At 41.4% G+C, this 27,412-nt stretch overlaps 2 protein-coding genes across 5 annotated transcripts in view; one reads left to right on the top strand and one right to left on the bottom strand.

The window, feature by feature from the left end:
- Window positions 1–305: 305 nt before the first annotated feature.
- On the bottom strand, window positions 306–14,083 carry RSRC2 (arginine and serine rich coiled-coil 2). Of its 3 annotated transcripts, XM_069960869.1 has the most exons (10): window positions 13,911–14,083; window positions 11,518–11,671; window positions 11,169–11,209; window positions 6,106–6,290; window positions 5,455–5,586; window positions 5,242–5,367; window positions 5,084–5,163; window positions 2,582–2,814; window positions 2,020–2,109; window positions 306–1,186 (listed from the first exon to the last, which is right to left on the bottom strand). In XM_069960869.1, the coding sequence occupies exons 1-10, from the start codon at window positions 13,914–13,916 to the stop codon at window positions 1,007–1,009; spliced, it is 1,227 nt and encodes a 408-aa protein (XP_069816970.1). In that variant the 5' UTR covers window positions 13,917–14,083; the 3' UTR covers window positions 306–1,006. The 3 variants fall into 3 exon arrangements, with proteins under 3 accessions (XP_069816970.1, XP_069816971.1, XP_069816972.1); XM_069960870.1 differs by lacking the exon at window positions 13,911–14,083 and having other exon boundaries at window positions 6,106–6,312; window positions 11,518–11,601; XM_069960871.1 differs by lacking the exons at window positions 11,169–11,209; window positions 11,518–11,671; window positions 13,911–14,083 and adding an exon at window positions 10,561–10,637 and having other exon boundaries at window positions 6,106–6,312.
- The window catches only part of KNTC1 (kinetochore associated 1), a 74,538-nt gene continuing 61,136 nt past the window's right edge, over window positions 14,011–27,412 (top strand). The window contains exons 1-8 of one of the 2 annotated variants that reach the window (XM_069960867.1): window positions 14,011–14,176; window positions 19,199–19,360; window positions 21,869–21,989; window positions 22,434–22,549; window positions 24,390–24,471; window positions 25,539–25,616; window positions 27,065–27,099; window positions 27,182–27,292. In XM_069960867.1, the coding sequence (XP_069816968.1) occupies window positions 19,229–19,360; window positions 21,869–21,989; window positions 22,434–22,549; window positions 24,390–24,471; window positions 25,539–25,616; window positions 27,065–27,099; window positions 27,182–27,292 (675 nt within the window). In that variant the 5' untranslated portion in view covers window positions 14,011–14,176; window positions 19,199–19,228. Of the gene's footprint in view, window positions 14,182–19,198; window positions 19,361–21,868; window positions 21,990–22,433; window positions 22,550–24,389; window positions 24,472–25,538; window positions 25,617–27,064; window positions 27,100–27,181; window positions 27,293–27,412 lie in introns of both variants that reach the window. The other variant, XM_069960866.1, reaches the window with a different exon arrangement.

Genomic DNA, 27,412 nt, shown 5'->3' with positions numbered 1-27,412 from the left:
AGTGGCGCAAAAATTAAGTGCTCATGTGGGTTTCTAGGTGAAAAAATGCGAGTGCTATGGCCTTTTAAACATAAAGTGGAAAAAGCAAAAGCGCAAAAACGAAAATTGGCATTGACCTTAAGGGGTTAAAGCACATTACATAGAAAACTTAGTTATGTGTTTTAATTGCCATGGAGGAAAAAAAAATAAAAATCTTGCCACGTCCTGCACTTTCCATCATATGTATATACGCATTTTATACCTTGATAAATCAGAATCTTAGTTGACAGCAACTTTATAGAATGCACAGAAAAAGATGAGCTAGGTCATTTTGATATGTTTATTCTGACACTCTTTTTTTGCTTGTTTATAGTAGAATATACAAGCAACAGAATGCATGGGCAGAAATCATTTCAAAGTAGTGACAAGCACCTTAGCAAACCAGGGTCTTTGTTAACTGAACAAGATTAACCTAAAACACAAATATGATATAAAGGATGTGTCGCTTCTGTATATATATATAAAAAAAAACAAAGAAAAGCAAAAACCCACAGCTCTTATGAAGGCCTTTTTTAAGTCTAGATTTACAAGTGTATATAACAAAAGCGTATTGAAACATACTATCTGACAGGAGACATCTAAACGAAATGTAAACATACCTAAAACACAGAGTAACAAACATTTTTATCAACATCCAGAATCCTCCTGGCACAAGTTTTGTCTGTGGAAATCTTCACAACATGTGTGTACATTTAGCAATGATATCAGACCTGCTTTAGGAGTCACAAAGCAGGAAACATCGATGAACAAAGCTTGATGTTCATTTAGTAAAACAAGCTCCTATTGTTGTTTAATGGAAAAAGACAAAATCTGATATCACTAACACCAGTATCACTGATATTTACAAAAATGATTTTTTTTTAATAAGTTAAAGTCAATGCAACATCCATGCAAGCTAGAAGTCTAGCTTTTTGGTTACAAGAACAAGAACTATTGAAAAGATTCAAGAAGTGGATAATCCTTTTCTTTACACTGTGTCCATGCCTCGCATTGATGAGGTGAATCCCAAGCCCATGCCTCTCTGTGTATGGGTCTGTGATCTTGCCATTTCATACTGAGCATCCAAGTTTCTAAAAACTTCCTCTTGTTGCTTCAATGTTTTGAAACTTTCCGGGTCCGCAGTACTCGCCACAGCTTCATCTTCATTCTAGAACAAGAATGCATGATTATATATTGTATGAAACACCAGCTCAAGATATACTGCTGTACTAGCATATTACTGTATCATCTGTCCTAACACTAAAAAAACAAAACCTGAAGCAAATTCTCAAAATATATTTAAAGCCTTAGTACACAATCTAAAGGAGCCAGTGAGCACATACCAGTCAGGTTAGAGCTCATCATGCATGTCTGCTGATGGTTTCCTTTTAACACTAGCTATTACACCAAGTAATTGTAGGCCGATAATCGCTTGGTGTAATAGGGCCTTAAGTACACAATAAAATGCAGACTAACTACAAAAAATAGCAGCCAAATTGTAGCCAAAATCTGCCATTTTTATTACTGAACTCAATGTAACGCAATAGAAAATGCACACATGGTATTTATTTACAGAATAATTTGTATGCACCGTAAATTCTTTTCTACGGCCTAAACAGCTCATATATTGCTGCTGAAGGGTTTCAGGAAGCTTTTTTACCCCCCTATATACATTTTTAACAGGAAATGCCATTACCTTTAAAATAAACAAGAATTTACTACTTTATTGGCTGTTATTTTACAAGCAGCTGCAAATAAACTTTTTTTGCAAGTCTAAAAGACTGGAGAAAAAAAAAAAAAAGTTCACCCTCCACCCGTCTAGAATTCCGACAGCGATATCTTGGCAACAGGAGCGGGTCAAGGGACTTTGTGCACAGGGTAAGTATAAGGGTCTCCACCAGGGGGCCAGCCAGGCTCTGCCCCTGCACAGGGGGTGGCAGGTTCCCTTTAATAAAACCGTATTATTCATAAAATATTAAAGACAAATATAATATGACTTACCTTTATTCCCATGAGCTTCCTAAATTTTACATTTTGGTCCTTATTTCCAAAGTTGAGTTTCTCCCATATTTCAGCAGACTGTGATTTGTCCTGAAAATGGGAAAAAATTTTTTATTCTAAATCACTACATTTGTCTTTTTATGCTGCACTCAATTCCCTTGGGAAAAGTGGCTGGAACTAAGAAGAGGGCATAACCTCAAGGTACACTTAGCTATAATTTTAGGCTAAAAATATTCATAGATTTTGCCAAAGATGTCAGTCATTAAGTTGAATGGACAGGTGAGAGCCCCTTAACAGATCTGGCACATTTTGCTCCTGAGCACTTTTCCTTTAAGCTGCCACATGAAATGCTGGTCATGATAATTTCCTCTCAAAGTGTAACTAAATAAAAACCTTAAAATCTATAGAATACAAAACATAAAAGGCTGTGAAAGGCTTCCTTTCTATCAGGACAGTTATAAAACCGTAATATACCTGTCCTTTTTCCCCCCCAAACATACTACATAAAACAATGGCATTTCTCATTACCATCAAAGTGATTTTCCCAAGCACTGGTTCTTACCCCTTCTTTCTTGCCTTGCCAAAGCATCTTCCTCTTTTTCTCTTGCTCTGCAAATCTCATTGGATTTACTGCTGCTGGGTTATAATAACTAGGAACAGAAATTCCAGTCTCTGCCAATGCCTTGGCCTGTAGTGCAGCCATCTGAGCTGCCATAGCTATCTGAGGAGTCACCTGAGTTCCAGAGGCCAACAATGCTGCTACATTAAGAACAGAACCACCACCTGCAACAGCAACTGAGGGAAAATAAAAAAAACATTAGTAGTGTTCAAATGTATGCGATTTTCTTGTGTTACAATTTCCCCATGCAGGCTAGAGAGACCTGGAGCTCACACAGCAAGTTGCAGACGCTGTAGCACCATAATAGGTCAAAAGCAAGGAAACCCCCATGCTTTGCAGATATGTCGATAGCCTTTAACCCCTTAGCGACCCATGACGTATCTGATACGTCATGGTGCCGCTGTGAACGGCGCTGATCCCGGCTGACACGTGCAGCCGGGCAGTGCCTCTATTAGCCCGCGCGGGTCCCGTTGCCGCGCTGGCTAATTAAGCCTCTAAGTGCAGCTGTCAAACCTGACAGCTGCATTTAGAGGCACCGCGCCGCACGTCCCTGGTGTCTAGTGGGACGGATCTCCCCCCCCGCGATCGGAGATCCGTTCTTCTGCCCGTGCCGGGCCTCAGCGTCGGAATGACGCTGATCCCGGCTCGGCAATAGATTGCTATGGCCTGCAGCAGGCCATAGTAATCTATGACCGATCTAATCGATCTTTGCTGTGTATATACACAGCATTGATCTCTATGAGAGATCAGTGCTGTCTATATACAAGTCCCCCAGGGGGGCTTCTAGTTACAGTAAAAAAAAAAAAAAAAGTAAAAAAGTGTTTTTATTAATAAAAAATCCCCTCCCCTAATAATAAAAGTCCAAATCACCCCCCTTTTCCCATTTTATAAATATAATTTGATAAATAAATAAACATATTTAGTATAGCCGCGTGCGTAATCGCCCGATTAATCACATTCCTGATCTCGCACGGTAAACGGCGTCAGCGCAAAAAAATTCCAAAGTGCAAAATTGCGCATTTTTGGTCGCATCAAATCCAGAAAAAAATGTAATAAAAAACGATCAAAAAGTCGTATATGCGCAATCAAGGTACCGATAGAAAGAACACATCATGGCGCAAAAACTGACACCTCAAACAGCCCCATAGACCAAAGGATAAAAGCGCTATAAGCCTGGGAATGGAGCGATTTTAAGGAACGTATATTTGTTAACAATGGTTTGAATTTTTTTACAGGCCATCCGATACAATATAAGTTATACATGTTATATATCATAGTAATCGTAACGACTTGAGGAACATGCATAACAAGTCAGTTTTACCATAGGACGGACGGCGTAAATGCAAAACTCCCCGAAATCAAAACAAATTCGTTTTTTTTTCAATTTGACAGCGCAAATGATTTTTTTCCGGTTTCGCAGCATATGTTATGGAAAAATAATGCCTGTCATTGCAAAGTACAATTGGTTTCGCAAAAAATAAGCGCTCATATACGTCTCTAGGTGAAAAAATGCAAGCGCTATGGACTTTTAAACTTAAAATGGAATAAGCAAAAGCGCAAAAAACGAAAATAGGCTTTGACCTTAAGGGGTTAAACACACAATACTACAAAATAAAGTCTTTGCAGTTTAAAATATATTAAAGAAACCCTGTCAGCAGGTTGATGCTGTCCTAACTATGTATAGCATGACACCATAAGGCCTCTTTCACACATTCTGTAGGCTGCTTGCAATTGCGGACCCGCAACTATGGACCTCGTCCTTTAAATGGCTCTGCTCACGTGTCTGTAAGTGTTATGCAGCCGTGATCCATGCCACACAAGGGGGGGGGGGGGGGACTCAACCGTAAAACACAGCGTCCAATCACAGCTTAGCTTTTTAGCAAAACAAGCAGTGACTGGGTGACATCTGTCAGACAAAAATCTGACACATTTGCCTTATAGTGCGTTTACACAGATTTATCTGACAGATTTTTGAAGCCAAAGCCAGGAACAGACTATGAACAAAGAACAGGTCAAAGGAAAGACAGATATCTCCTTTTCAAATCCATTTCTGGCATTGGCTTCCAAAATCTGTCAGATAAATCTGTCTGTGTAAACGCACCGAACTATTCAGCTGTTAAATTCCTATTTCTTGGGAAAGTTAAAGGGGTATTCTCTTCTCAGCTTGTTAATCGCTGAGACCCCCACCTATCCTGAGAACAAGGATCCAATTGCCTTGCAATGAATGAAGTGGTTACTGTGGCCTGCACACAATTAGTTTTTTTTTTTATGGGGGCATCAAACGATTCCCAGTGCTGAACTTTAAAGTATAAGTAGTAAAAAAAAAAACTATGGAGCTCCTCTCATTGCAGGGGTAACTGCTTCCCCCCCGATTGCGGGATCAATAGGGTTCTGGTGATCAGACTCCCAGGGATTAGCTTGCAATCCAAAAATTTAAAATTTCACCTGCTGCCATTTCTTGCTGTTTTTGCTTTTCAACCATTTCTTTTTCACGTTGCTCTTGAAGTTTCTTCGCCCTCTCCAATCTAAAAGACAGGACAAATTATGATTGTAAACATACATTAGTATAAAATAAATGAATAAATTATTTAAACACCTTTTACCTTCTAGCCAGTGCTTCCTGTGCATCCATTGCAGTATTTCTGCCTCGAAATGGAGGTGGACTAGGTGGTGTCCGACTCCGGCTCCTGCTGTGCCTTCTAGGTTTGTCAAGTCTCTTCTTTTTTTCACTACATAAAAAGTAGTTTATAACAAAGGATCATTTATAAGGAAACATACAACTAAAGAATGCAAGTTAAACAAATTTTGAGACCCACCGACTTCTGCTTCTACTCTTACTCCTATGGTGATGTCTGGATCTAGATCTTGAACGAGAGCGAGGCCGTCTTTTACGATCTCTGCTCCTTGATCGGGACTTCCTCCTGTCTCTGCTTTTACTACGATGTCGCCTATGGAAAAGAAAAAAATTAAGAAATGTCAATGCTATTTCATGCTTCAAGTGCAACTAAAATTATTCAAACTTCAAGAGTATAAAAGGTATCTTCAAATATTTAAACAGATCAACAAGGCATGGTCAAAATGCTCATAGTTCCTATCTGTATTCCGCTCATCAGGCTGCGGGGGCTAAGGTCTGCTCCCCTCCGTGCCGCTCCTCCCTGGGTGCTGGGATTGGGTCCAGGATTGGGTCCAGCTTTTCGCAGCACCAAGGGAGGAGCGGTGCGGAGCAGACTTCAAAGCCCCCAGCTTGATGAGCAGAATGCAGATAGGAACAAAGCGCTTTGCTTCATTCCTACTGTAAATTCGCTCATCTCAACTGCTCTCAGAAATTAATTATTATGAAAAGAACTTGAAAAAGGACCTCAGAGATACAAAGTAACAAGAACTGGGTATTCATATTTTAGAAAGCCAAGAAAAGCATGCAGTTACATAAAATGAAAATTGTAGAGTAAAAACTCCCCGTAGCTTACCTATCACGTGATCGAGACCTGGAATGACTTCTTCCTCTAGACGATCTCTTTTCTTTCCGTCGATGTCTTTCCTCTCCGTTTTCTGAAGAATTTAGCCTCTCTCTTACTTTGTCTGAGTGCTCTTTGTCAAAGTCATCACTTCTGTATTTCTTGGAGGATCTGTCTTTGGACTCATATCTTCTACCCTGTTTTAACAAGAAGTTGGTTCTTTCAGGAAAATAGTGCAACAAAAAGAGTTAGTATGAGAGTCAAATGATTGACATATGTTGTGATCTAACTTCTGTAACCTTGGTGAAAATTTTAACTAAGGCTTCAATTGTGGAAGGTAAATTAGGCCCCTATAGAGCTCATAAAAACTATGCACACTGTGATATATTATATCTCAGCAGCATATGAACCAAGATCTTCATATGAAAAGCCCTTTTCAGTTTTTGTTGATTTTCCAAATTTATGATGCCAGTATAATATAGTTTACTCAACTGTCTGTGTAACCATTAAAACAGACCAACTAGACTTGCAGTTACTACTGTAATCACTATTCACACCACAAACAAGATACTCGGATACTGCTTGAATTCCTGTCTTAACACCAGCTTTGCTTGAAAAATTTATGGGGTCCAAGGCAGAGAGAGACAACCAAATTCAAAACGAATAATTACATACAAAAATATTTGTTGGCATAATCAATGCACAAATAGAATTGTAAAGAAAAGTCTTCTCTTTAACTAAAACACCCCCCATAGAAATTTTCTCTAAAATCTATTAAATGAATCAATAATGATCTGTCAAACTTAGCATGTTTTGCATTTTTTTCACTATACATCAGTGTAATATCGGTTGAAATTTTAGTACTTAAAATCTGCCAAAATGAATCCATACAGATCTTTGAGTATAATTTGCAGTATCTACTCTTTTTACTGTAAATTTTAGTGAACCCAATACGAGAAGACAAATGTACTGCTATTAGCATTAAATGGCTTATCAAGGAAAATCCAACAGTTTCCTGTGTCCTAAAAGTAAAAAGTTTCAAACTTATCTCCCCTGGCATTGAAGCTCTCAGACCTTGACGCTGCTCCTGTGTTCTTCATTCAGATGATGTCTTGTTTCCACTCTGGGATTGTCTGATCAGGACATCATCAGAAGCAGCATAAACAGCACAGGGGTGGAAACTGGAAGATCTGAGAGTTGCAGTGCCGCATAGTGGGGGATGTAAGTGTGGGTTATTGTACCTGGAGGCATACAGGAAACTATTGGGTTTTCTTTTCTCATTAAACAAATGCGTCAGTGTGTCATTACAACCAAATCAATAAATCTATGATCAATCTCAGATGAGTCAATGCACTTGAATTGTTTCCTATAGTAAAGGTGCCTACTCTATTTTAGGCATCTTAATAAAAACATAACCTCTGATAAGGATAAAAGAGAAACAGACATCATCCCTACCTCAAGGCTCCCAGGCAGGATCAATCTGAGAATCTAGCGGTCTCTAGGTATTTTAATTTATTGCTTTAGGCTGTCGGACCATCTATGCCCATGGAGGGAGGGATTTCTCCACACTGTCATATTATGGTAGTTGCAGTTATTTTAAATAGATTGTCTAAAAGTAAAACAGGATGTTGGCTAGGATCCACTTTCCCTCTGTCCCAGCCTCTTCATAGAAACATAGAAGATAGCCAACAGAAAAAGATCACTTGGTCCATCTAGTATGCCGTAACGTTTTTTCCTTTATCATAATTTAACTATGGATGCGTAGGTTTAAATTTAGCTACTGTAGATTTACCTACCACATCTGCTGGAAGTTTGTTCCAAGACAGGGCTGGGTGCTTATTTTTCCCAGCTACATCTAACAATTGTTGCTACCTCAGCAGTCGACTGATCCAAACAATTGACATGTCTCTAGGACATGTCAAATGTTTCTTTTTTAAGTGACAGTGCCCATTCAAGTTATGTACTTAAAGGGGCATTCCCATCTCAGTTAACATAGTTACACTTAAAAGGGCTTGTCAAGTAAAAAATTTTTGTAAATACATTCATTAAGCAAACTCGCCTCCTTCTGATAGGCTGCTCTATCCCTCCCCATTGTTGACAGCTTGTTGTCCAGGTTACAGACCACAACTCTGCTCTAAAACAGTGGTCTGGCTGGTGTATATATGTAGATAGTTTAAATACAATGTATACTGTATCTACATATATACACCAGCCAGACCACTGTTTTTAGAGCAGAGTAGTGGTCTGTAACCTACACAACAAGCTGTCAACAATGGGGAGGGATAGAGCAGCATATCAGAAGGAGGAGGCAAGTTTTCTTAATGAATGTATTTACTAGAGATGAGGGAACCGGGTTCGGGTCTATCCCAACCCAAATGATCGGCATTTGATTAGTGGCGGCTGCTGAACTTGGATAAAGCTCTAAGGTTGTCTGGAAAACATGGATACAGCCAATGACTATATCCATGTTTTCCACATAGCCTTAGGGCTTTATCCAAGTTCAGCAGCCACCGCTAATCAAATGCCGAAAGTTCGGGTTCGGATGGACTCCAGCATGCTCCAGGTTCGCTCATCTCTAGTATTTCCAAATGTATATAACTTGAAGAGCCCTGTGAGATTAAAAATTAGTTGAAATGGGAATAGTCCTTTAAATCCACTGGAATAATGGTGCTTAAGAATAAATAAATCATTTTATTTATTTTTTTTTTTTATCTGTATGCCAATAGCTGCACAGACACTAAAATAAAGTTTCAAGGGTTTCCTAAGGGTAGACATTTCATAAGAGATACACCTAAAGTTAGTTATACACATAAAATGTATAATCAGGCAGGATGGGGACCCTTGGGTCCAACATTTAATATGCCAGACTAACCTAGCAGATCAAGCATCAAAAAATATACAGTGAGCTTGCATGGTAAATGTGCCCATTTGTACACAGACCTGACCCCTCCCCATACTGCTTGATCTGTATGATGCAGTTGCTACTACTCGCTCTATGGGACTACGCTATATAGTAGGAGTCCAAACACTGCTTAGCTGCTAAATCACAGTTATACACCTCACTTGATCACATCGGTGCTGTGCACGGTGAGTCTTTTGTATGTACGGTATAATGTAGACTGACACTGCTGACCTACATGTAAGAGCTGCAGTAACAGGGAGAAAAGGAGACAAGCTGCATTTGCATCTCATATAGTACAGTGTAAGGGGACAGAACTTAATCAGTTACTGCACTTGAAGTGGAATTCTACTCAGACATAACTTTTCATATGTTGCTGCCCATGGTGAGATTTCAATCTCCTTAACCCAGTTTGAGCTGTTGCTTTCGACTGAAGACACAAAAATCGTATACGAGCTTCTCTTCATCTCCCCCTCCCTTTCCGAGACATGTGATGTAAACAAGTCCTGGCAGGCTTTACCTGCAACTTTGTATCTTCTTTGTAAGGCTGGGAGGGTTAAACTGAGGTCAAGCCGCTGATGAACTCACTGAGATGAATCCTTCCGGCATAAAAAAATGCAGAAAGGGACTTGTTTACATTAGCCATCTCAGAAGGGAGGGAGAGGAGGTGGTTGAGAGCAAAGACGGACTAAACAGCTCAGACAGTTTTGTATGTCTTTAGCAAAAAGCAGAAGCTCAGAACTGTGGGAAGGAGACTAAATAGATAACAAGTATGTAACATTGTTAGCATTACCATGGGAAGCAACACATAAAAAGTTACTTTAGACTACCCCTTTAAGACTCAAAGCATGTGAAATGATGAGACGCCACTCCCTCTCTGCAAAGCCAAAGGCTTCATGGAAAATATAGACAGCATTAGGAAACTAAATCAATGAGGAAATAGGAATTACCTTGACATGCCACATCAACTAAAATAGATATACACAAGGCATAGACAAGAACCTCTAATTTATTCTCTAGTAGCAGCTTATTCTGCACCATATAAGAATATTCCCAGAGTGGGATTAACCAATTTTAGAACAGTTACCTTCTTCCAAAAGCATTGTCACTCCCGTCCTGTGGGTAGTATTGCAGCTCAATTCAGTGAAATGGAGCCAAGTTGTAATACTACACACAACCTGACATCACTGACACCGTTTTGGAAGAAAGCAGCCATATTATTTTAATCCTGGATAACCAGCTAATGCTAACAAAGGGAAAAAATAAACATAATTCATTCTTTTTATAGTTCACACTAAAACAATACAAAAAGACATACAAAACAAAACTTGCTGTAAATATATCTGGGAGAGAAATCCACCTTTAGACAAATTTGCAAACTGGATTTTCAGGTCCCTGGATACAACAGGGGTCTATCTACTGTAAACCTATCTAGACAGAACGACTGTCATGTCCCAAGGATAGGAAAATAAGTTCGCCCAGTCAATGAATAAAGATGGATTTCACATGAAACAGTTCACTCAGTGTATTTTATTAAGCAAGTAGGAGGTTGAATAACGGATAGTTACCTTATCATGGAGTAGGATATTATTTTGCTATCTGATTCTGGAGCGTCTTCAGTTCAGTCTCTTCGTGCTTTAGCACGCTGAGTATGATTTATTATAGAAATGTTATCATGTGGTCGAAGCACAATAATCAAATTTATATAAATGCTTCCTATTATGGCGATCACCAAAAATATTGTTAAATATTAGTCCCCAGCTTCGAGTATCAACCTTGTACCACTGTTCAGCACTTTTTCTATAGAAAACTGAATATCCACATTACAGAGGTAGGTCAGACTTAATATGTAATGAGATAGTATCGCAGCTATAGGCAAACGTGCTAAACTAGATAGGAATAACGGGTCTTCAGAATCTCAGATCAGCAACCAGATGAATGATCAAGATAAAACAAGTTGTCCATTCACCTGCTGCTGCTTGTGTGATTTATTTAGATACATCTGAAGCTGTAATAAGTATAATGTCACTTCTTATAATAGATGAGATATGTAATGTGGTGTCCAATAGATACTGTACCATACAATAACCCCCCCCCATGTACTTACCATTTAGTAAAAATAATTCCTACATAACATATACAAAACAGTTAAGTTACACTACAAAATATGAATTACCTCTTTGCTTCTGCTCCTACTCCTGTGCTTCTTTCCATCATCTGCAGAACAGAAAGATATGTCAGTGAACCAATTATAGGCCATAATGCTTTATCATTTATACATGGCCACACTAACAGAGCCGTAATGTTCTGATTTTAATGTCAACCCAGTGCGATGAACTGTATTTTTCAATGGCACCATTTTGGAGTACACCGTATGTGGGATGACCGAGTGTCAGGGTCGGATCTCTGCCATCAGCTGGGTGCCAGGGGATTTGCCACATGTCCAAAACCTTTCAAGAAATACACAGCGGATTTACAGCTGCCTGCATGTTAAACATGTCAGACAGTAAACTGTGCCAACTTACCAGTCTTCCTTTTATGTTCCCTTGAACGTGACCGGGATCTAGAATAATGCCTATAAGATCTAGGGGACCTTGATGGGTCACAATGCTCCATACGTTTTTCTAAAGTTGGTGACAAGCTTCCTGGAGATCCGTCATCCCGCTCCGGATCACTCGACTGTGAAAAAAATAAAATTTATAGTAGATATGAGTTTCTCTCTATATGAATAAGTCTTAAAATTTAGACAGCAACAACCAGTTTTGTGAGCATAATGCTGAAAGAATAACCCAAGACCCAGTACCACAAAGTAGTATAGAGACATGTCAAAAGTTTTGATCAGTCTGGGTCTGAGTGTTCAGCCCGTACCGATCGGGAGAAGACAGAGCTGCAGCACGTCCTCTCTCCGCTCTGTGTAAAAAAAAAAAAAAAGTCAGGCTCCTTAGAGCTCCATTATAAGCCTGACTTTTTTTTTTCTAACACAGAACGGGGAGAAGATGCACTACAGCGTGGTCTTCTCCTGGCTCGTTCTCTCAATCGGAATGGGTCTGAATAAATTACTTTAACTTTGTGTTACAAAGTGTTGCTTTTAATTTGTAATCGAACTTTAAAAAAAATAAAAATAAATGTAGTTTATCTATTGTCACCAATTTTTGTGAAGTTCCCGATCCCTTGATTTGTTCTAGTACTGCTACACAGCACTATACAGAGGGCAGGGTACTGTCCTCTTCCTCACCCTGTATACTGCAGTACCCGGGGTAAGCTATCTGACACAATTGCTGTGTCTGACAGCCTCTGTACAGCGAGCGGCAATTGTTGTCAGTGGTTCTAGCACAGTAAGCATAGTAATCACTGCTCCCTATAGAGAGGCTGCTGTACACAGCAATAATGTCAGGCAGTTTTCCCCCAGGTAGTGGATATAAGAATATACAGTACACAGGGCACCGGGATCCTGTTCTGTTAATCGTTGTGCAGCAGACAGTGATCTGGGCAGGGGATAGGAAACCACACAAATATCGGGTAGCCAGAGGGAGCCATGTCCCTCCTTACCTCCGTAAGGGAAGCTGAATAGTAGCTAAAACACTATACATCTAATTTAGCACCATTACATGATAGTATAACTTCATAGGAACAATGTACTAGCAAAAAAAAACAAAAAACTTTTCAGTCTCCGGAGCATCCTTTTAATGTGTTTTGCCAACTATAAGAACACAACATATAATTTGTGGAAAATCTGGCTCCATCATAAATAAAAACAACTAAAAATTAAAAAGTTAATGTTTGGAAAATTCTGAAGCCAAAAAGTAAAATGCTGCAAATTTAAAATTTACCCCATGAGCATTGTGTGCGGATTTCCCCCCATCCCCCAAGGCCCTATTCCACCGGACGATCATCATTCAGATTATCGTTAAATTGTTCGAATCTAAACGATAATCGTTAAAATGCAGTTAACGATTAACGAGCGAACGAGAAATCGTTGATCGCTTTATAAGACCTTGACCTATTTTTATCGTTGCTCGTTTGCAAAACGTTCGCATTGAATAAGATGTCGTTTGCAATAGATACGAACGCAATAGCAAATAAAGAGCGAAGAAAAAACGATCGCAATTCCGATCAAAAGTAACGATTATCGTTAAGGACGTTAATGATTATGCAAACGATAATCGTCCGGTAGAATAGGGCCCTAAGGTGTACTGCAAAAATCTTTTGCTTTCAAATCAACTGGTTTCATAAAGTTAGATTTGAAATTTACTATTTAAAAAATCTCCAGTCTTCCAGTACTTATCAGCTGCTGTATGTCCTGCAGGAAGTGTTGTATTCTCTCCAGTCTGACACAGTGCTCTCTGCTGCCACCTCTGTCCATGTCAGGAACTGTCCAGAGCAGCAGCAAATCCCCATAGAAAACCTCTCCTGCTCTGGACAGTTCCTGACATGGACAGAGGTGGCAGCAGAGAGCACTGTGTCAGACTGGAGCAAATACACCCCTTCCTGCAGGACATACAGCAGCTGATAAGTACTGGAAGACTGGAGATTTTTAAATAGAAGTAAATTATAAATTTATATAACTTTCTGAAACCAGTTGATGTGAAAGAAACAAAATTCCTGCCAGGGTTTTCCTTTAAAAACCACCACAGATACTACAAGCATAAGAGTACAATGTATATATATATATGGGGATAAATGCAGCACAATAACGAACCGATAAAAGTGACGGCAATACTCGGTAACACCCCGGTAACCGGCTGATCACGGACTCGTGTGACCACAACTAAGACGCCGGAGCCCGGCTGACTGAGGCGGCAGGAGCCGGGGGCAGACACCGAGCAGGCCGCAGAGAACATGGCGGATCGGCGGCGCCATCTTCCCCCCGCTCCCGAGCGCCCTGCAGCCCCGGCTGTCCGCCCGTCTATATACTCACCGCCATCCTTTGTACTGCAGCGTATCCTGCCCGCTTTCTGTCACGGAGCGCGGGCCGCAGCTACCTCACCGCCGGTTACACAGCTAAACACGACGACCGAACGAAGCGGGCGGGGCGCGGGTACCCGTATGTGGAAACACAAAGGAAGCCGCCTCCGCGCTAAGCATTGTGGGAGCGGGGCGTGACGTCCTGTGACCTAGCAACGTTTACGTCAGGGTTCCCAGCCCGCCAGATTCAAGTGCGTGAAGTGTTCGCGGGCTGTGTTGGTGAGGTGGGTGCTCGGGTGAGGAGGCGCTGAAGTGATGGAGGACTGACAGCTGAGGGGATAGCGACAGTATAAGGGGGTGTCAGAGTGATGGGGGGCTGACAGCTGAGGGGATACCGACAGTATAAGGGGGTGTCAGAGTGATGGGGGACTGACAGCTGAGGGGGTGCCGACAGTAAGGGGGGGTGTCAGAGTGATGGGGGGCTGACTGCTGAGTGGGTGATGGGGGACTGACAGCTGAGGAGGTGCAGGAGTGATGGGGGGCTGACAGTTGAGGGGGTGCAGGAGTGATGGGGGGCTGACAGCTGAGGAGGTGCAGGAGTGATGGGGGGCTGACAGTTGAGGGGGTGCAGGAGTGATGGGGGGCTGACAGCTGAGGAGGTGCAGGAGTGATGGGGGGCTGACAGCTGAGGAGGTGCAGGAGTGATGGGGGGCTGACAGCTGAGGGGGTGCAGGAGTGATGGGGGGCTGACAGTTGAGTGGGTGATGGGGGACTGACAGCTGAGGAGGTGCAGGAGTGATGGGGGGCTGACAGTTGAGGGGGTGCAGGAGTGATGGGGGGCTGACAGCTGAGGAGGTGCAGGAGTGATGGGGGGCTGACAGCTGAGGGGGTGCAGGAGTGATGGGGGGCTGACAGTTGAGTGGGTGATGGGGGACTGACAGCTGAGGGCGTGCAGGAGTGATGGGGGGCTGACAGTTGAGGGGGTGCAGGAGTGATGGGGGGCTGACAGCTGAGGAGGTGCAGGAGTGATGGGGGGCTGACAGTTGAGGGGGTGCCAGAGTGATGGGGGGCTGACAGCTGAGGGGGTGCAGGAGTGATGGGGAGCTTACAGCTGAGGGGGTGCCGGAGTGATGTCTGGCTGACAGCAGAGAGAGTGCTGAACACTGACATTGGGAGTGATTGCTATAGCGATGGGGTTTGAGGAGAAGGGGAGCCAGAGTGATGGAGGACGGACAGCTGAGGGAGGAGGATTAGTGCAGTCAGTTTTGCCTCCTCATACATGACTGCTTGTAGTTGGCTGTTAGTGACCATTTCTTTTTAGTTTTGATGATTTCCTATCATGGTTGTCTCTTCCCCATAGATTCCATGTACATATGGACACACTCTTGTACTATTGGGGGCTGTGGTATTCTTCAATGTGTATACTGACAGGATCCAGAAACTCTTCTCCGTGATCTCTATCACCCACATCTCCAGACATCTCTTCTTCCTATAAGATGATAAAATTATTTGGTCCTTGCTTTTTTTTAGGCCAGGAATACACTTTCACTTCTTGTAGCTTATTGGTTTTAACTCCCTTGTTCTGTAATGTCCCAAAGCAGTCGAACCTTCAACCCACTCTGGATCATGTTGTTTTTTTTTTTATTAGTTCACTCAAAACTTTTTTCATCAACTGATGCTAGAAAGTGACAGAGATTTGTAATATTTTTCTATTAAAAATCTCCATTCTTCCAGTACTTATTAGCTGCTGTATGTTCTACAGCAGTGTTTCTCAATTCCAGGCCTCACCAACAGGTCATGTTTTGAGGATTTCCCATACAAAGAACACCTGTGATAGGACCTGATGCACTGAGTATAATTATATCACCTGTGAAATACTAAGTAAGGGTATAAACCCACACACCGTATAAGCAGCGTATTTACTGCTGCGATACGCAGCAAATACGCAGCAAAAACGCAGCAGATTATATCTAAATAACTGAACACAGCATCAAATCTGTACCAACAAATCTGCTGCGTATTTGTTGCGTATCTGCTGTGTATACGGTGTGTGGGTTTGTACCCTAAGGGTGCCTTCACACCTACCGACTCGCAGCGTTAATAACGCTGCGAGTCGGCTAGGTCCTGGCAGATCACTGTCATTACATACACGCAGCGGTCTGAACGAAAGTCTGCCGGCCGCTTAACCCTTTCTGATGCCGGCCGGCCGCCTCCCGCTCCGCTCTGTATACATTATCTCCTCGCTGCACGGGGTCCCGGCGTCCTACTTCAAAATCGTTAATCGTGCGATCGGGTGAATTATCGCTCTGTGTAAAAGTACCATTAGAGTGCCTTCCCATGGAGAGATTTATCTGGCAGATTTTTTGAAGCCAAAGCCAGACTATAAACAGAGAACAGGTCATAAAGACTGAGATTTCTCCTCTTTTCGGATCCACTCCTGGCTTTGGCTTAAATAATCTGGCAGATAAATCTGTCTGTAAACGCCCCATTGCCAGTCTGAATAGTAGGATAGGCTTTTTATTGGGATTTGCTACTGATCTGGACCATTCCTGACATGGACAGAGGTGGCACTAGAGAGCACAGTATCAGACCGGAAAGAATACTCTACTTCCTGCAGGACATACAGCAGCGGATATGTACTGAAAGACTGGAGATTTTTAATAGAAGTAAATTACACATTTCTGGCACCAGTTCATTTGAAAGAAAATTTTTTAGTGTACACCACCACTTTAATATATTTCTGCGCTTTGCTCTAGTCAGCTTCATCTCAACCCTGACCAGTCTCCCTATGCTATCCACTTAAAAACTCTCAAAGTAATGCTGCCACCCCCATGCATTATTGAAGGTATGGTGTTAGGCAGGCGATGTGTAGTCCCTGGTTTCCTGCAGATATGATGCTTAGAGGCCAAAAAGTTCAATCTTGGTTTCTTCAGACTAATCACCTTGTGTATTATAGGCCAATCGATGATGGCTTGAACAATATATTGATTGATAGTGCAGCTCCGCCTGTGGGATAGTAGAGTTGTGTTATAGGATACTTAAAGGGGTTATCCAGCGCTACAAAAACATGGCCACCTTCTTGTCTCTAGTTAGGGAAGACTTTTGCAACTTAGTTCATTGAAGTGAATGGAGCTTAAAGGGGTAGTGCGGTTTAAATCATTTATTCACTAAGTAACACACATTACAAAGTTATACAACATTGTAATGTGTTATTTAAGTGAATGCCCCCCTTCCCCATGTTTCCCCCACCCTCGCTAGACCCGCAAGTGTGGTGCATTATACTTAGGGAATCGCTGTTGACCCCGGCCACCATCTTGGAACGATAACGTTATCTTCAGGAGGCCGGCCAGACCGCTCCAGCTCTTCCTCATGCCGGCCCCCTCCAGCGCATCATCAGCTGCTCAGCCGGGATTGGCTGAGCATAACTCTGTGGAAACATGCGGAAGATGGGCATTCACTTAAATACCATACATTACAAAGTTGTATAACTTTGTAATGTGTGTTATTTAGTGAATAAATGCTTTTCACCGCACTACCCCTTTAATTGATAATCGCACCTAAACTGGACACAAGAGTGGTGCTGTCTCTGGAAGAAAGTGTCCATGCTTTTGTAGCGCTGGATAACCCCTTTAAACAGGTTATCCAGCATTAGAAAAACATGGCCACTTTCCTCCAGAGACAGCACCACTCTTGTGTCCAGTTCAGATGAGGTTTCCATTCACTTCAGGGGAGATGCAAAACTCCAACCAAACTAGAGACAAGAGCGGTGCTGTTCTGAATTTACCTGTAGAACTATTGATAGCGATCTGCTGCCGTCGCTTCGTGGAATAGGAGCAGCGGCAGCAGACCACTGCTACCTGCTATGGGCTGCCAGGACGATCAAGCGATCACCCGGGCATCCCCCCCTCAGCTCCCCCCCCTGCACTCACCCGCTTGCTGCGGATGCGTGGAATAGCGCTGGCAGTGAGCAGTGTCGCCCCCTGTAATAGGGGCTTTAGTAGTATCATCAGTAGTGTCATTAAAAAATGACATTTAATTTAAATAATGGGTTAAAAATTTTTAAGACTTTTTGGTGTTTTTTTCCTAATTTTCTATTTTTCTATCTATATAATAAAATAATTGTGAGAGTTTTGGTGTCTGTGGTGATAAGAGGAAGCTGCTAGAAAGTGATCTGTACAGCATTGCAGCAACATGTGACACCAGTAAATAGAGGAGACAATAGCAGCTCCCTGTGGAGTGACCTCTACAAAGGTCATAAAGCGTGCTTAGTAATGTTTCACATTTATCTCAAGGGCACAGACTATTGTCTATTGTCATCTATGTCCATCATGAAAGTTTAGATCTCGGCACTCACCATTTTCATGCTTCAAGAAATCTTTTATTGTAGAAAATTCTAATAATATTAGACAGTTGAGGAAGGCTTGATGCCGAAACGTCCTGTTTTTTACCGCTGTAAAAAAAAACTGATGAATTTTCTACAATAAAAGATTTCTTGAAGCATGAAAATGGTGAGTGCCGAGATTTGAACTTTCATGATGCTATAGGAATCCTTTCCTACTATGAGCACCACCCTCGACACAGACGCGCCGCCCAAAAAGAATTTCTTTGACTTGATCTATGTCCATGAGGCTTCCTGTAAAACGTGTCACTAAATGCTGTTAAAAACAGCTCAGGCAAGATGGATGCCTCTATAACAATGTATAAAAAGTGAAATAAAAAAATTTAGGTCAGAAAATAAAAACAAATTAGAATAAAAATATATTTTCAAATCTGACTGACTCTAATCAGTAACAGAAAATTCTTGCCCTTTAAGTGTAACTAGCATTCCTTGCTGGTGGCAGGATATTCTGTTAAAATCTGACCACTGGCATGTGTATAAGGACGGGCACCAAGGACAGAGTTCATCTAGGAGGGCCGTTGACTGCATCGTGAGTGTATACAGTCAATGGTGGGACTATCCACCTATAGGGAGAACTGTGATGTACTGATCTGTTTTGCTTCCTGAACTGGATTGTGCGACATTTTCTTATTTCTATTATATGTAACATATGAGGAAAGGACAGGGAGTGCACTTCTCTCTATTAAAGTTTACAGTTTTGTGGCAGCCACCTAGACCTTGTCCAAGCAATAATTTATAATATATCATGTAGTTAGTATGGTAGAAAAAAAATACACATGTCCATCAAGTTCAACCAAGGAGGGGGTGGATGAAGGGAAGGGGGTAGAATGATAGGTAAATTATATACATATACACAATTCTACACAATTTTCTGAAAAGTAAAAATTGCCATTTTTTTGCAGATTACATTAAAGGAAAAACACAGCATCAATATGTGGAACGATATTGAGCTTTTAGCAAATGATGATACTGGAAGTTGCCGTTTGAACATTGACTCTCGCCAAGAAAGTGGCTCTGCTTTGTATCAAGTGGACACACTGCTGAAAATCTCCTCAACTGAAAAAGTAAGTCTTCACATGAACATAAGGGGGGAACCTGCTAACCCCACTCCCATAGACCCATACCCCCCCAAAAAACACAATAAACGCATATTTGCCGGAAATTGCAGCATACGCTGCACTTGATTTAACATTGTAAATATAAACGGGGAGGCCCAACACAAATCACGCCCTTTCAGCCAGGAAACTAAGAGCGACCATTTACTGAGGGTAGCCCGGACCAGACCTGCCCTTCCCCATTAGCAGCAGCGCTCCCGTATGAGAGAACTGTCCCTGCCAATGAGGCCCCTAACCTAAAGTGCAAACCTGGGCTGAAAGGATCGGGATTTCCACCACACAATAGCACAGTCAATACAACCAAACATACAAATAAATACAATAGATTCTTGAAAAGTGCTGTGTCTCTGGTCTGACTACCTGTCCTTTTATACTCTAAAACCCTGCCCCCTTTACCACCTAGCTCAGCTCACTACTTCCCTCAGGTATTCCCTCCGCATACTAATGACCCCTTTGTCTCTACACAAAGGCCATACCTGTTCCCCCCTCCCCCACCCTCTACCAGGGGCCATCTTAGCTGTAACCAATCTACTGCCACCATTACGCTAGGACTTCCAACTAACAAAACCCCACTAACCCTGTCATGGTCGCAGAGACCCCCCTTATGGCTCCTCGCTGGGAGGCCCCTTTATCCCCAACTCGTCACACTTAAACCTTGTTGTGTCTAATACATATAAGGAATCACATAATTCACATACAGATAAAGCCTGCAAAAAGCATATATATACAGCTGCATGCAGGCCTTGGACTGAATTACACAAAATGAAGTCATTTTAAAGCGGAAAGAAGACCCAGACAAGTTTTATACAATTATATATAGAATGTGCAGCATGTAAGCTTGTGGATGGTGTAGAGAACCGCACATAGAGTAAGGGGGTGACAGCATCACTTGATAACATGCTGCATGAGAATTCAAAACACTACCTAATGCTGGCACTGCCAGGGATCCAGCCTGGCACACAATACCATCCATCCTTTCTTCCTGACAATGGGCACTGTAGGGTCCCTCCATCCTTTCTGAAAGCACTGCACATGATCTAATCTTGCACAGGCTCACAGGCTGCTCTTTCTTATTTCCTTCTCTACAACGGACACCGCAGGGTCCCACAGAATCTGGTCATCACACAGTCACAGCCCCTTGGCCAGAAGCTGCTGTATTTTTGGCCATTGCTGCTGTTTTTCGCCAATGCTATAGTTTGCAGATGCTCCCTTGTTTTCACTGTTACAGTGTGTGCACAGGCTGCTGTTTTTCCATAACATTTTTTTTTAGAGTACAAACATCACATCGCTCGCTATGAATCGGCCTCCTTACTCCTCTCCTTAAATTTTATTACTAATTGTCAAGTTGTACAACTCTGCTCCTAACATACTGTATATTTCCTTCCCTTTCGATAATTAATTTGCCAGCAATAAATTGAAATGGCCAACAACCAAAAACTGAGATCTAATTCATACGGTGTTAGGCTGGGTTCATACTACATTTTTTTTCATTATTTTTATTTTTTTTTTATTTTTACAAAAGACAGATGGAAAAACTGATGCATTTCAGTGCATCCGTTTTGACTCGTTTTACCATTGACTTCCATGATAAAAAGAGGCATCAAAACCCATTAGTTTTTTCAGCATACACAAAAACGTGGTTGATCAAATTTTTGTGTATGCTGAAAAAAAACTATGCAAAAATGGAAGAAAAAATGTAAATTAAATCTTTTATCTGTGATTAACTTTCTAAACTGCTGACACTGTTAGATAGCTATTAGGTCAAGGAGGCACACGGTAACTTTCATATATCTGTCTATGCTTCCATTAAATAGAAAAATACTTTTATTTTTTAGTGTTATGGGCATTCCCAAGATGCTGAGGACTGTAACACCCCCTTGCTCCCCATCTCATGTCTATCCCTGTTAATTAGACAGGGATAGGGATGGGAGAGGGAGCGAGGAGGCAGCACTTTAGGAAGCATTTTTCTGCATTATAGAAGCACAGCCAGATGTATGAAAGGTAGCATGCGCCTCTTTGCCCTAACAGCATCTTGGAACATGAATTGCAGCTGACAGATTCACATTCAAAGCGAGAGATCAGTTGGTGATAGGGTGCACTTTCACAGACAGATTTATCTGACAGATCTTTGAAGCCAAAGCCAGGAACGGACTATAAACAGAGAACAGGTCATAAAGGAAAGACTGATATTTCTCCTCTTTGCAAATCCATTCCTGGCTTTGGCTTCTACAATCTGTCAGATAAATCTCTGAGTAAACGCACCATTATGCAATGTAATTTGAATTAGTTGGTTAGACAGCTTACATCATGTGACTTTTCTCACAAATAAGTGAATAACGCATATTGGCAATAGTCCTGGTCAGGTCACATTTCCCTTTCACTTTGACTGGAATAAGGGGGTCTAATAACTGTTGTGGTTAAAAAAAAATATTTATTGGTCCTACCTTGCTTTTTCAGGTTTCTTTCAACCCAAAACTTTATGCTTGCAATACAAACGAAGGATGCATTATTGTTGCAGACAAATCTGTATGTCTTCTTGACAGCATTTGCCAGTCTCTCCTGCTTCAGCTACAGTTTGGTAAGTCTTTAATGCTATAAAGAAAATATTTCTTGTTCTCCGTGCATTGTCCGCTTAAAGCGTACCTGTCACTAAAACTATTGACATGTCATCAGACATCAAATATAGGAAGAGTCCAACAGCATGCAAGGTAGTCTTTCAAAGCTTTAGTGGCATATCCAGGTAAAAAAAAAAGTGCTCCTCCTTGTAAAACGGGCCAGGTAATTGGGGGCAGGGCTTTATTTGATAAATATCCCCCCATTGACTTTGACATTGGGGTCTGCTGAGTCATCAGCATTTTACAAGGCAGGATAGCGCAATGGCATACTGCAACATTCTGTCTACTATTTTTAGAGGACTCTTTGTCATAAGCTCCAAACAGCACCCCATTTGTTTCATATTTATTTAACAGAATTTAATATGTTGGTGCTATATAAATAAGCATTGCAATTTTTACTGTTTCAGATACTGAAGTAGATGTAGTTGGTCTTTGCTACGAAGGACGATTTCTCTTAGTTGGAGAGAGAAATGGCAGCGTTCACCTCTTTCATGTACTGTCTAGACAGATCCTGATGACCAAAGTGAGTATTTATGTTTGATTACTTGTTTCTTTAGGTTTTAAGGCCCTATCACAAGGAACGATTATTGGCCGATAATCATCCTGTGTAATAAAAGGCAACTATCAGCCGACATAAACGATGTGGGCTGATTGTTGCTGTTGTTTGTCTTTTAACACGTTGAAAGACAAATGACAAATATAGCAGCGATCTGCTGCCATTGCTCTGAGGAATAGGAGCAGCGGTAGCAGACCGCCACTATCCTCTACAGACTGCCTGGACGATCTAGCGAGCACCTGGGCAGCCTACCCGCGGCCTCCCCTGTACTCACTGCCGACACGTTGAATGGCGGCGTCAGCGAGCGGGGAACAAACATTCGTTTACTCCTCTTAGGTGCCCCATGGAATAGGGGGTTTAAAGGATTTGTTTGCCTTTGATAAACCTTTCCTAGTCGCCTATCAGCTGAGAGATAAAAACAACAGTATTTTGTCAAGGCAATATGATATAACCTTATTCCAAGAACTAGGCTTGTACTGATTTGCAGCCTCTGAATGTAAATGGGAGTATTCTGAGTATTTCACAGTCAGAAACAAATATCAACACAGGTTATAGAACAAAGTTTTAGTTTTAGAACGCTGCTAGATGCCACTCAGTGCTTTTCCTTCTGACAAGATTTCTTTTAACTCCGTTTCTGGCCCCTTTTTTCCTTTCCTGAATGCTATTGTTAAACGGGTTATCCAGCGCTACAAAAACATGGCCACTTTTGCATCACTCTTGTTTCCAGTTTGGGTGGGGTTTGAAACTCAGTTCCATTGAAGTAAATGAAGCTTAATTGCAAACCACACCGGAACTGGAGACAAGAGTTGAGGCAAAAGTGGCCGTGTTTTTGTAGCGCTGGATAACCCCTTTGAGGCTAATTTACTCAGGCTGATTATTGTTAACCAGCCTTCCTAGGAACATTAATTTACCAGATAATCACCAGGTAAACTCATTGGGGAAGATTTATCAAACGGGTGTAAAGTAGAATTGTCTTAGTAGCCCCTAGCAACCAATCAGATTCCACCTTTCATTTTCCAAAGAATCTGTTAGGAATAGAAAGTGGAATCTGATTGATAATTAATGTTTAATAAACCTCCCCTATTGTTTGCAGCCACACTTCTCTGCATATCCCTTGTTTAGATAGAGAAATGTGCAGCCGATAATGATTTTAAGGTAAACACGAGGTTGTGCATCCACAGCTCTTTAAAATAAAAAATCTTTATCTTTATTCTGCCATGATTAAGGGGTTCTTACCTTGCAACGCGTCGGCGTGTGTTTTTATGAGTTTGTACGATTAACGATGTCGGAGTGACGATTTTTTTTTTCATAACGATCAGCGTTTATACGGTACGATATATCGTACGGAAAATTCGTTTTGCGATCGCTTAAGCTTATCTCACACATTGGTTAAATCGGCGAACGACTGTTCACACGGAACAATCTGCGAATTTTTTACGAACGACTATTTGATAACATGTTGAAAGATCAAAATGAACGATTTCTCGTTCGTCGTTTGATCGTTCGCTGCGTTTACACGTACGGTTATCATTCGAATTCGATCATTATCGCGCAAATTCGTGCGATAATCGTTACGTGTAAACGCACCTTAAAAGGTGGCCATACACCTTCAATAAGTGACAGCTGAATCATTGTTCAGTCGTCAGCTATCATCCATCTGTCCTCCCTCCTCCACATACACAGGAATGTTCAGCATGGCTGAGCGTTCCTGTGTTCTCTATGGGGAGGGGTAAGCTGCAGTCAGTGATATTATTAATCCAGTCTAATATGATAGATTGTGATCAGTTTTCCCTTTGTTTTCTTTTAGACATTGGCACAGAATAGCAATGGCAGTAGCAATGAACAGACATTTAAAAGACTTCTGCTAGAAAAGGATGCTTCAGATGATGGTTTGTAAACTGATAACTTTATAGATATAACAATTCTATGTTCTTTAATCTTGGATTCAACTGTTTGTTTACCCAAGTGCTTGTTGGGGCTTTATCCTCAAACTGTTCTAAAGTAGTACAGCACAGACTATGGGGGTACAGCAATTCTAACGCTAATAATAATTATGCCACACTGGATGTTGAATGTAAAGGTGTTTTTTTTCCTGTTTATTTGACAAAAAAAAATATTTTCAAGCATAAACAGCCCAAAATAGGTCTTAAAAGAAAATAGTACTTTTTAGGGCTATATCCGAAAATTGCTTTAAAAACCGTGAAGAAAGGGCCATAAAAAAGCATAAAAAGACTGAAAGAGGACATGTAGTTAGGGCAATATAAACTATTTAATGATAATTACATCTTATTTGGTTTCGGGTTGACTACAGGTCTACTTTAAAGAGAATGTACTATCAGGTACATCCTCTTTAATCTGACCCAGGGACAGAACGGCGTCGTCACGGAGAAGCCAGTACCGTGGTCCGTTTTTTGAACTGTGGCCATGTTTCTGTGTACGGCGTCGTTCTATCCATGGGTCCCGGAGCTGAAGCACAGGAGACGGGCTGGCCCGCCCCCAGTGGAAGGAAGCCTGTATGATGCGGCTCCATTGATTCTTATGAAGCCGCTTCAGAGGGGAGGGAATTCCCTCCCACTGGGGGCGGGCCGGCCCGCCTCCTGTGCTTCATCTCTAGCCTAGGACCCGTGAATAGAACAGCACCATACACAGGAACCGGGCTGCGGTTAAATAAACTGACTGCGGCATATTAATGTACAAATTAATGTAACTAATTAACTGAACATGGCATCAAATCTTTGCCATTAAATCTGCTGCTGATCCTGTACGTGTGAACGCACCCTACAAATCTAAAAAAGTTTGACTTTTTTATGCTTCACTTGAGCCTCAAACACAATTTAAATTTTAAAGGAAAACATGTATGTATACATATATTAAGGTATGTTTTTATTAGGTTTGATGCAGTACAAATCCTACTTTCTGTGTCATTTATGTTACTGTATTGTCTGTATTTTTTCAGGCGTTTATCACATGTTTCTTTTGACAAATGGAGGACTCTACTGTATAATGTACTTTCATATTGCAAAGATTAATGATGGTATGTATAATCTCTTGCCATGCATTTACGTACCACACTTTGTTTAGATGTTGCTTTTGATTGTAAACTGCCTAAAAAATAATTTTTAATTTAAAAAGTGTAACTGTCATTTTATTATTTTTTTAAGAAATCAATAGGACAAGCGTTGTTAAGAAAGATTTTATTAGGCAAAAATAGCCTGGTTCTGTGCTCAAAAAGCTGTTTTTTACAGCCTCCCCCCTCCAATACACACTTGTTATCTGTTCATTATCGGGCAAAGCTGTTTTCATTAGGGTGGGTTCACAATGAGGAATTCTCGCGGATAATGTCCGCGGAATTCTGCTGTCTGTCCCCGCGCCCTTCCGGTGGCTCCATAGACACCATTCTATGCGCCGACGTATTCCGCTATCCGCCGAGAGAAGTGACATGTCACTTCTTTCAGCGGATAGCGGAATACGCCGGCCCATAGAATGGTGTCTATGGAGCCGGCGGAAAGGCGCACCGCTGTGCGCGCGGACAGACAGCGGAATTCCCTGGACATTATCTGCGAGAATTCCTCAGTATGAACTCACCCTTACAGAGGAGCAAAGTAAGGACGGGTTTGCTGAGTCCATTATAACATATATGGGTGGGGGAGGGGCAAAGGGGGATGAGTGAACAGGAAGAGGAGAGAAACAGCCCTGCCGTTTTGTAGACTGGGCACATAAAACGCTGGATTCAGGGGTCAGAAAGGTTAGTGGTAATCTGGGATCCTGGTGAGTGAGATTGCAGGATGTAGTGTTTTGCAGGGCTGCCTTTTCTTTTCTCTAGGCTCACTCATTCCCCTCTGCCCCTCCCCTCTCCAAAATCCTGCTTCTTCTGAAGTGAGAGGGGGTGTGGGAAAACAGTACAGTTTTTGAGTACAAAAGGAAACTTGCTTAAAAAAAACCTATAACAGAGTTTCTTAAAATCACTTGTGCTATTGGTACTTATTGACTTCTGAAAAGTGACATTTATATGACAGGTACACTTTAAGGGTAGCTTCACACGTACCGCATCGCTGTGTTTTTAGTGCGATTTTTACATGTGAGTTATGATTTTCACATGAATATCATGTGAAAATCAAAACGTGCATGTTACAAACGCAGCGATACGGTACGTGTGAAGGCACCCTAAAGAGGAACTGTCACCAGATATAGTATGAAGAACCTGGTAGCCTACCTAGATGCCATTGCACTGCCTCTTGGTGTTCAGAATTTTTTTTATTTTTTGCATACTAATGTAACATATTAGATGTAGGCCACCTGTTCTTTACACTGTATCTGGTGACGTGCTCTTTTTAAATATGTCTGAAGTACAGTGGATTGCAGTGTGTGGTGATCTTACATAACAGAAAGGAGACATTCCTGTTTAAATCCATGCAGCTTTGACAAAAGTTTCTCTATAATCTGTGAAAATCAGCTCTCAAGAAAATGGAATTTATTTTACAGCTGTTGAGACTATGGACATCAGTGCCGCAAAAGAGGTGAGTACTGTAAATTTCTCTCAAGCCATTGGTTTCCCCATGTCTATTTGTATTGAGTAACCTTCTGTTTCCTATTCAATAGCTTGAAGGGAAAATCAAGACCTGCTTTATTTCGACAGAAGAATATCACACAGATGGTTGTTTAAGCTTGTTAATAGGCGATCTGACAAGTGACACTCATCTGGTTATAGGGGTAAGTTTAAGCATGCATGTAAAAAAAAAAAAAAAAAAAAAAAAATATTAAAGACAATAAATATAATCTTTCAAACATACAACCAGGAGGTGGTGGTGTACAACTATACTGCGATATAAG

The sequence above is a fragment of the Dendropsophus ebraccatus genome, chromosome 3, assembly GCF_027789765.1.
Source record: "Dendropsophus ebraccatus isolate aDenEbr1 chromosome 3, aDenEbr1.pat, whole genome shotgun sequence".
NCBI classification, from domain to species: Eukaryota; Metazoa; Chordata; class Amphibia; order Anura; family Hylidae; genus Dendropsophus; species Dendropsophus ebraccatus.
The sequence above is the reverse complement of the archived record's forward strand: the minus strand, read 5'-3'. Positions and strand labels throughout refer to the sequence as shown.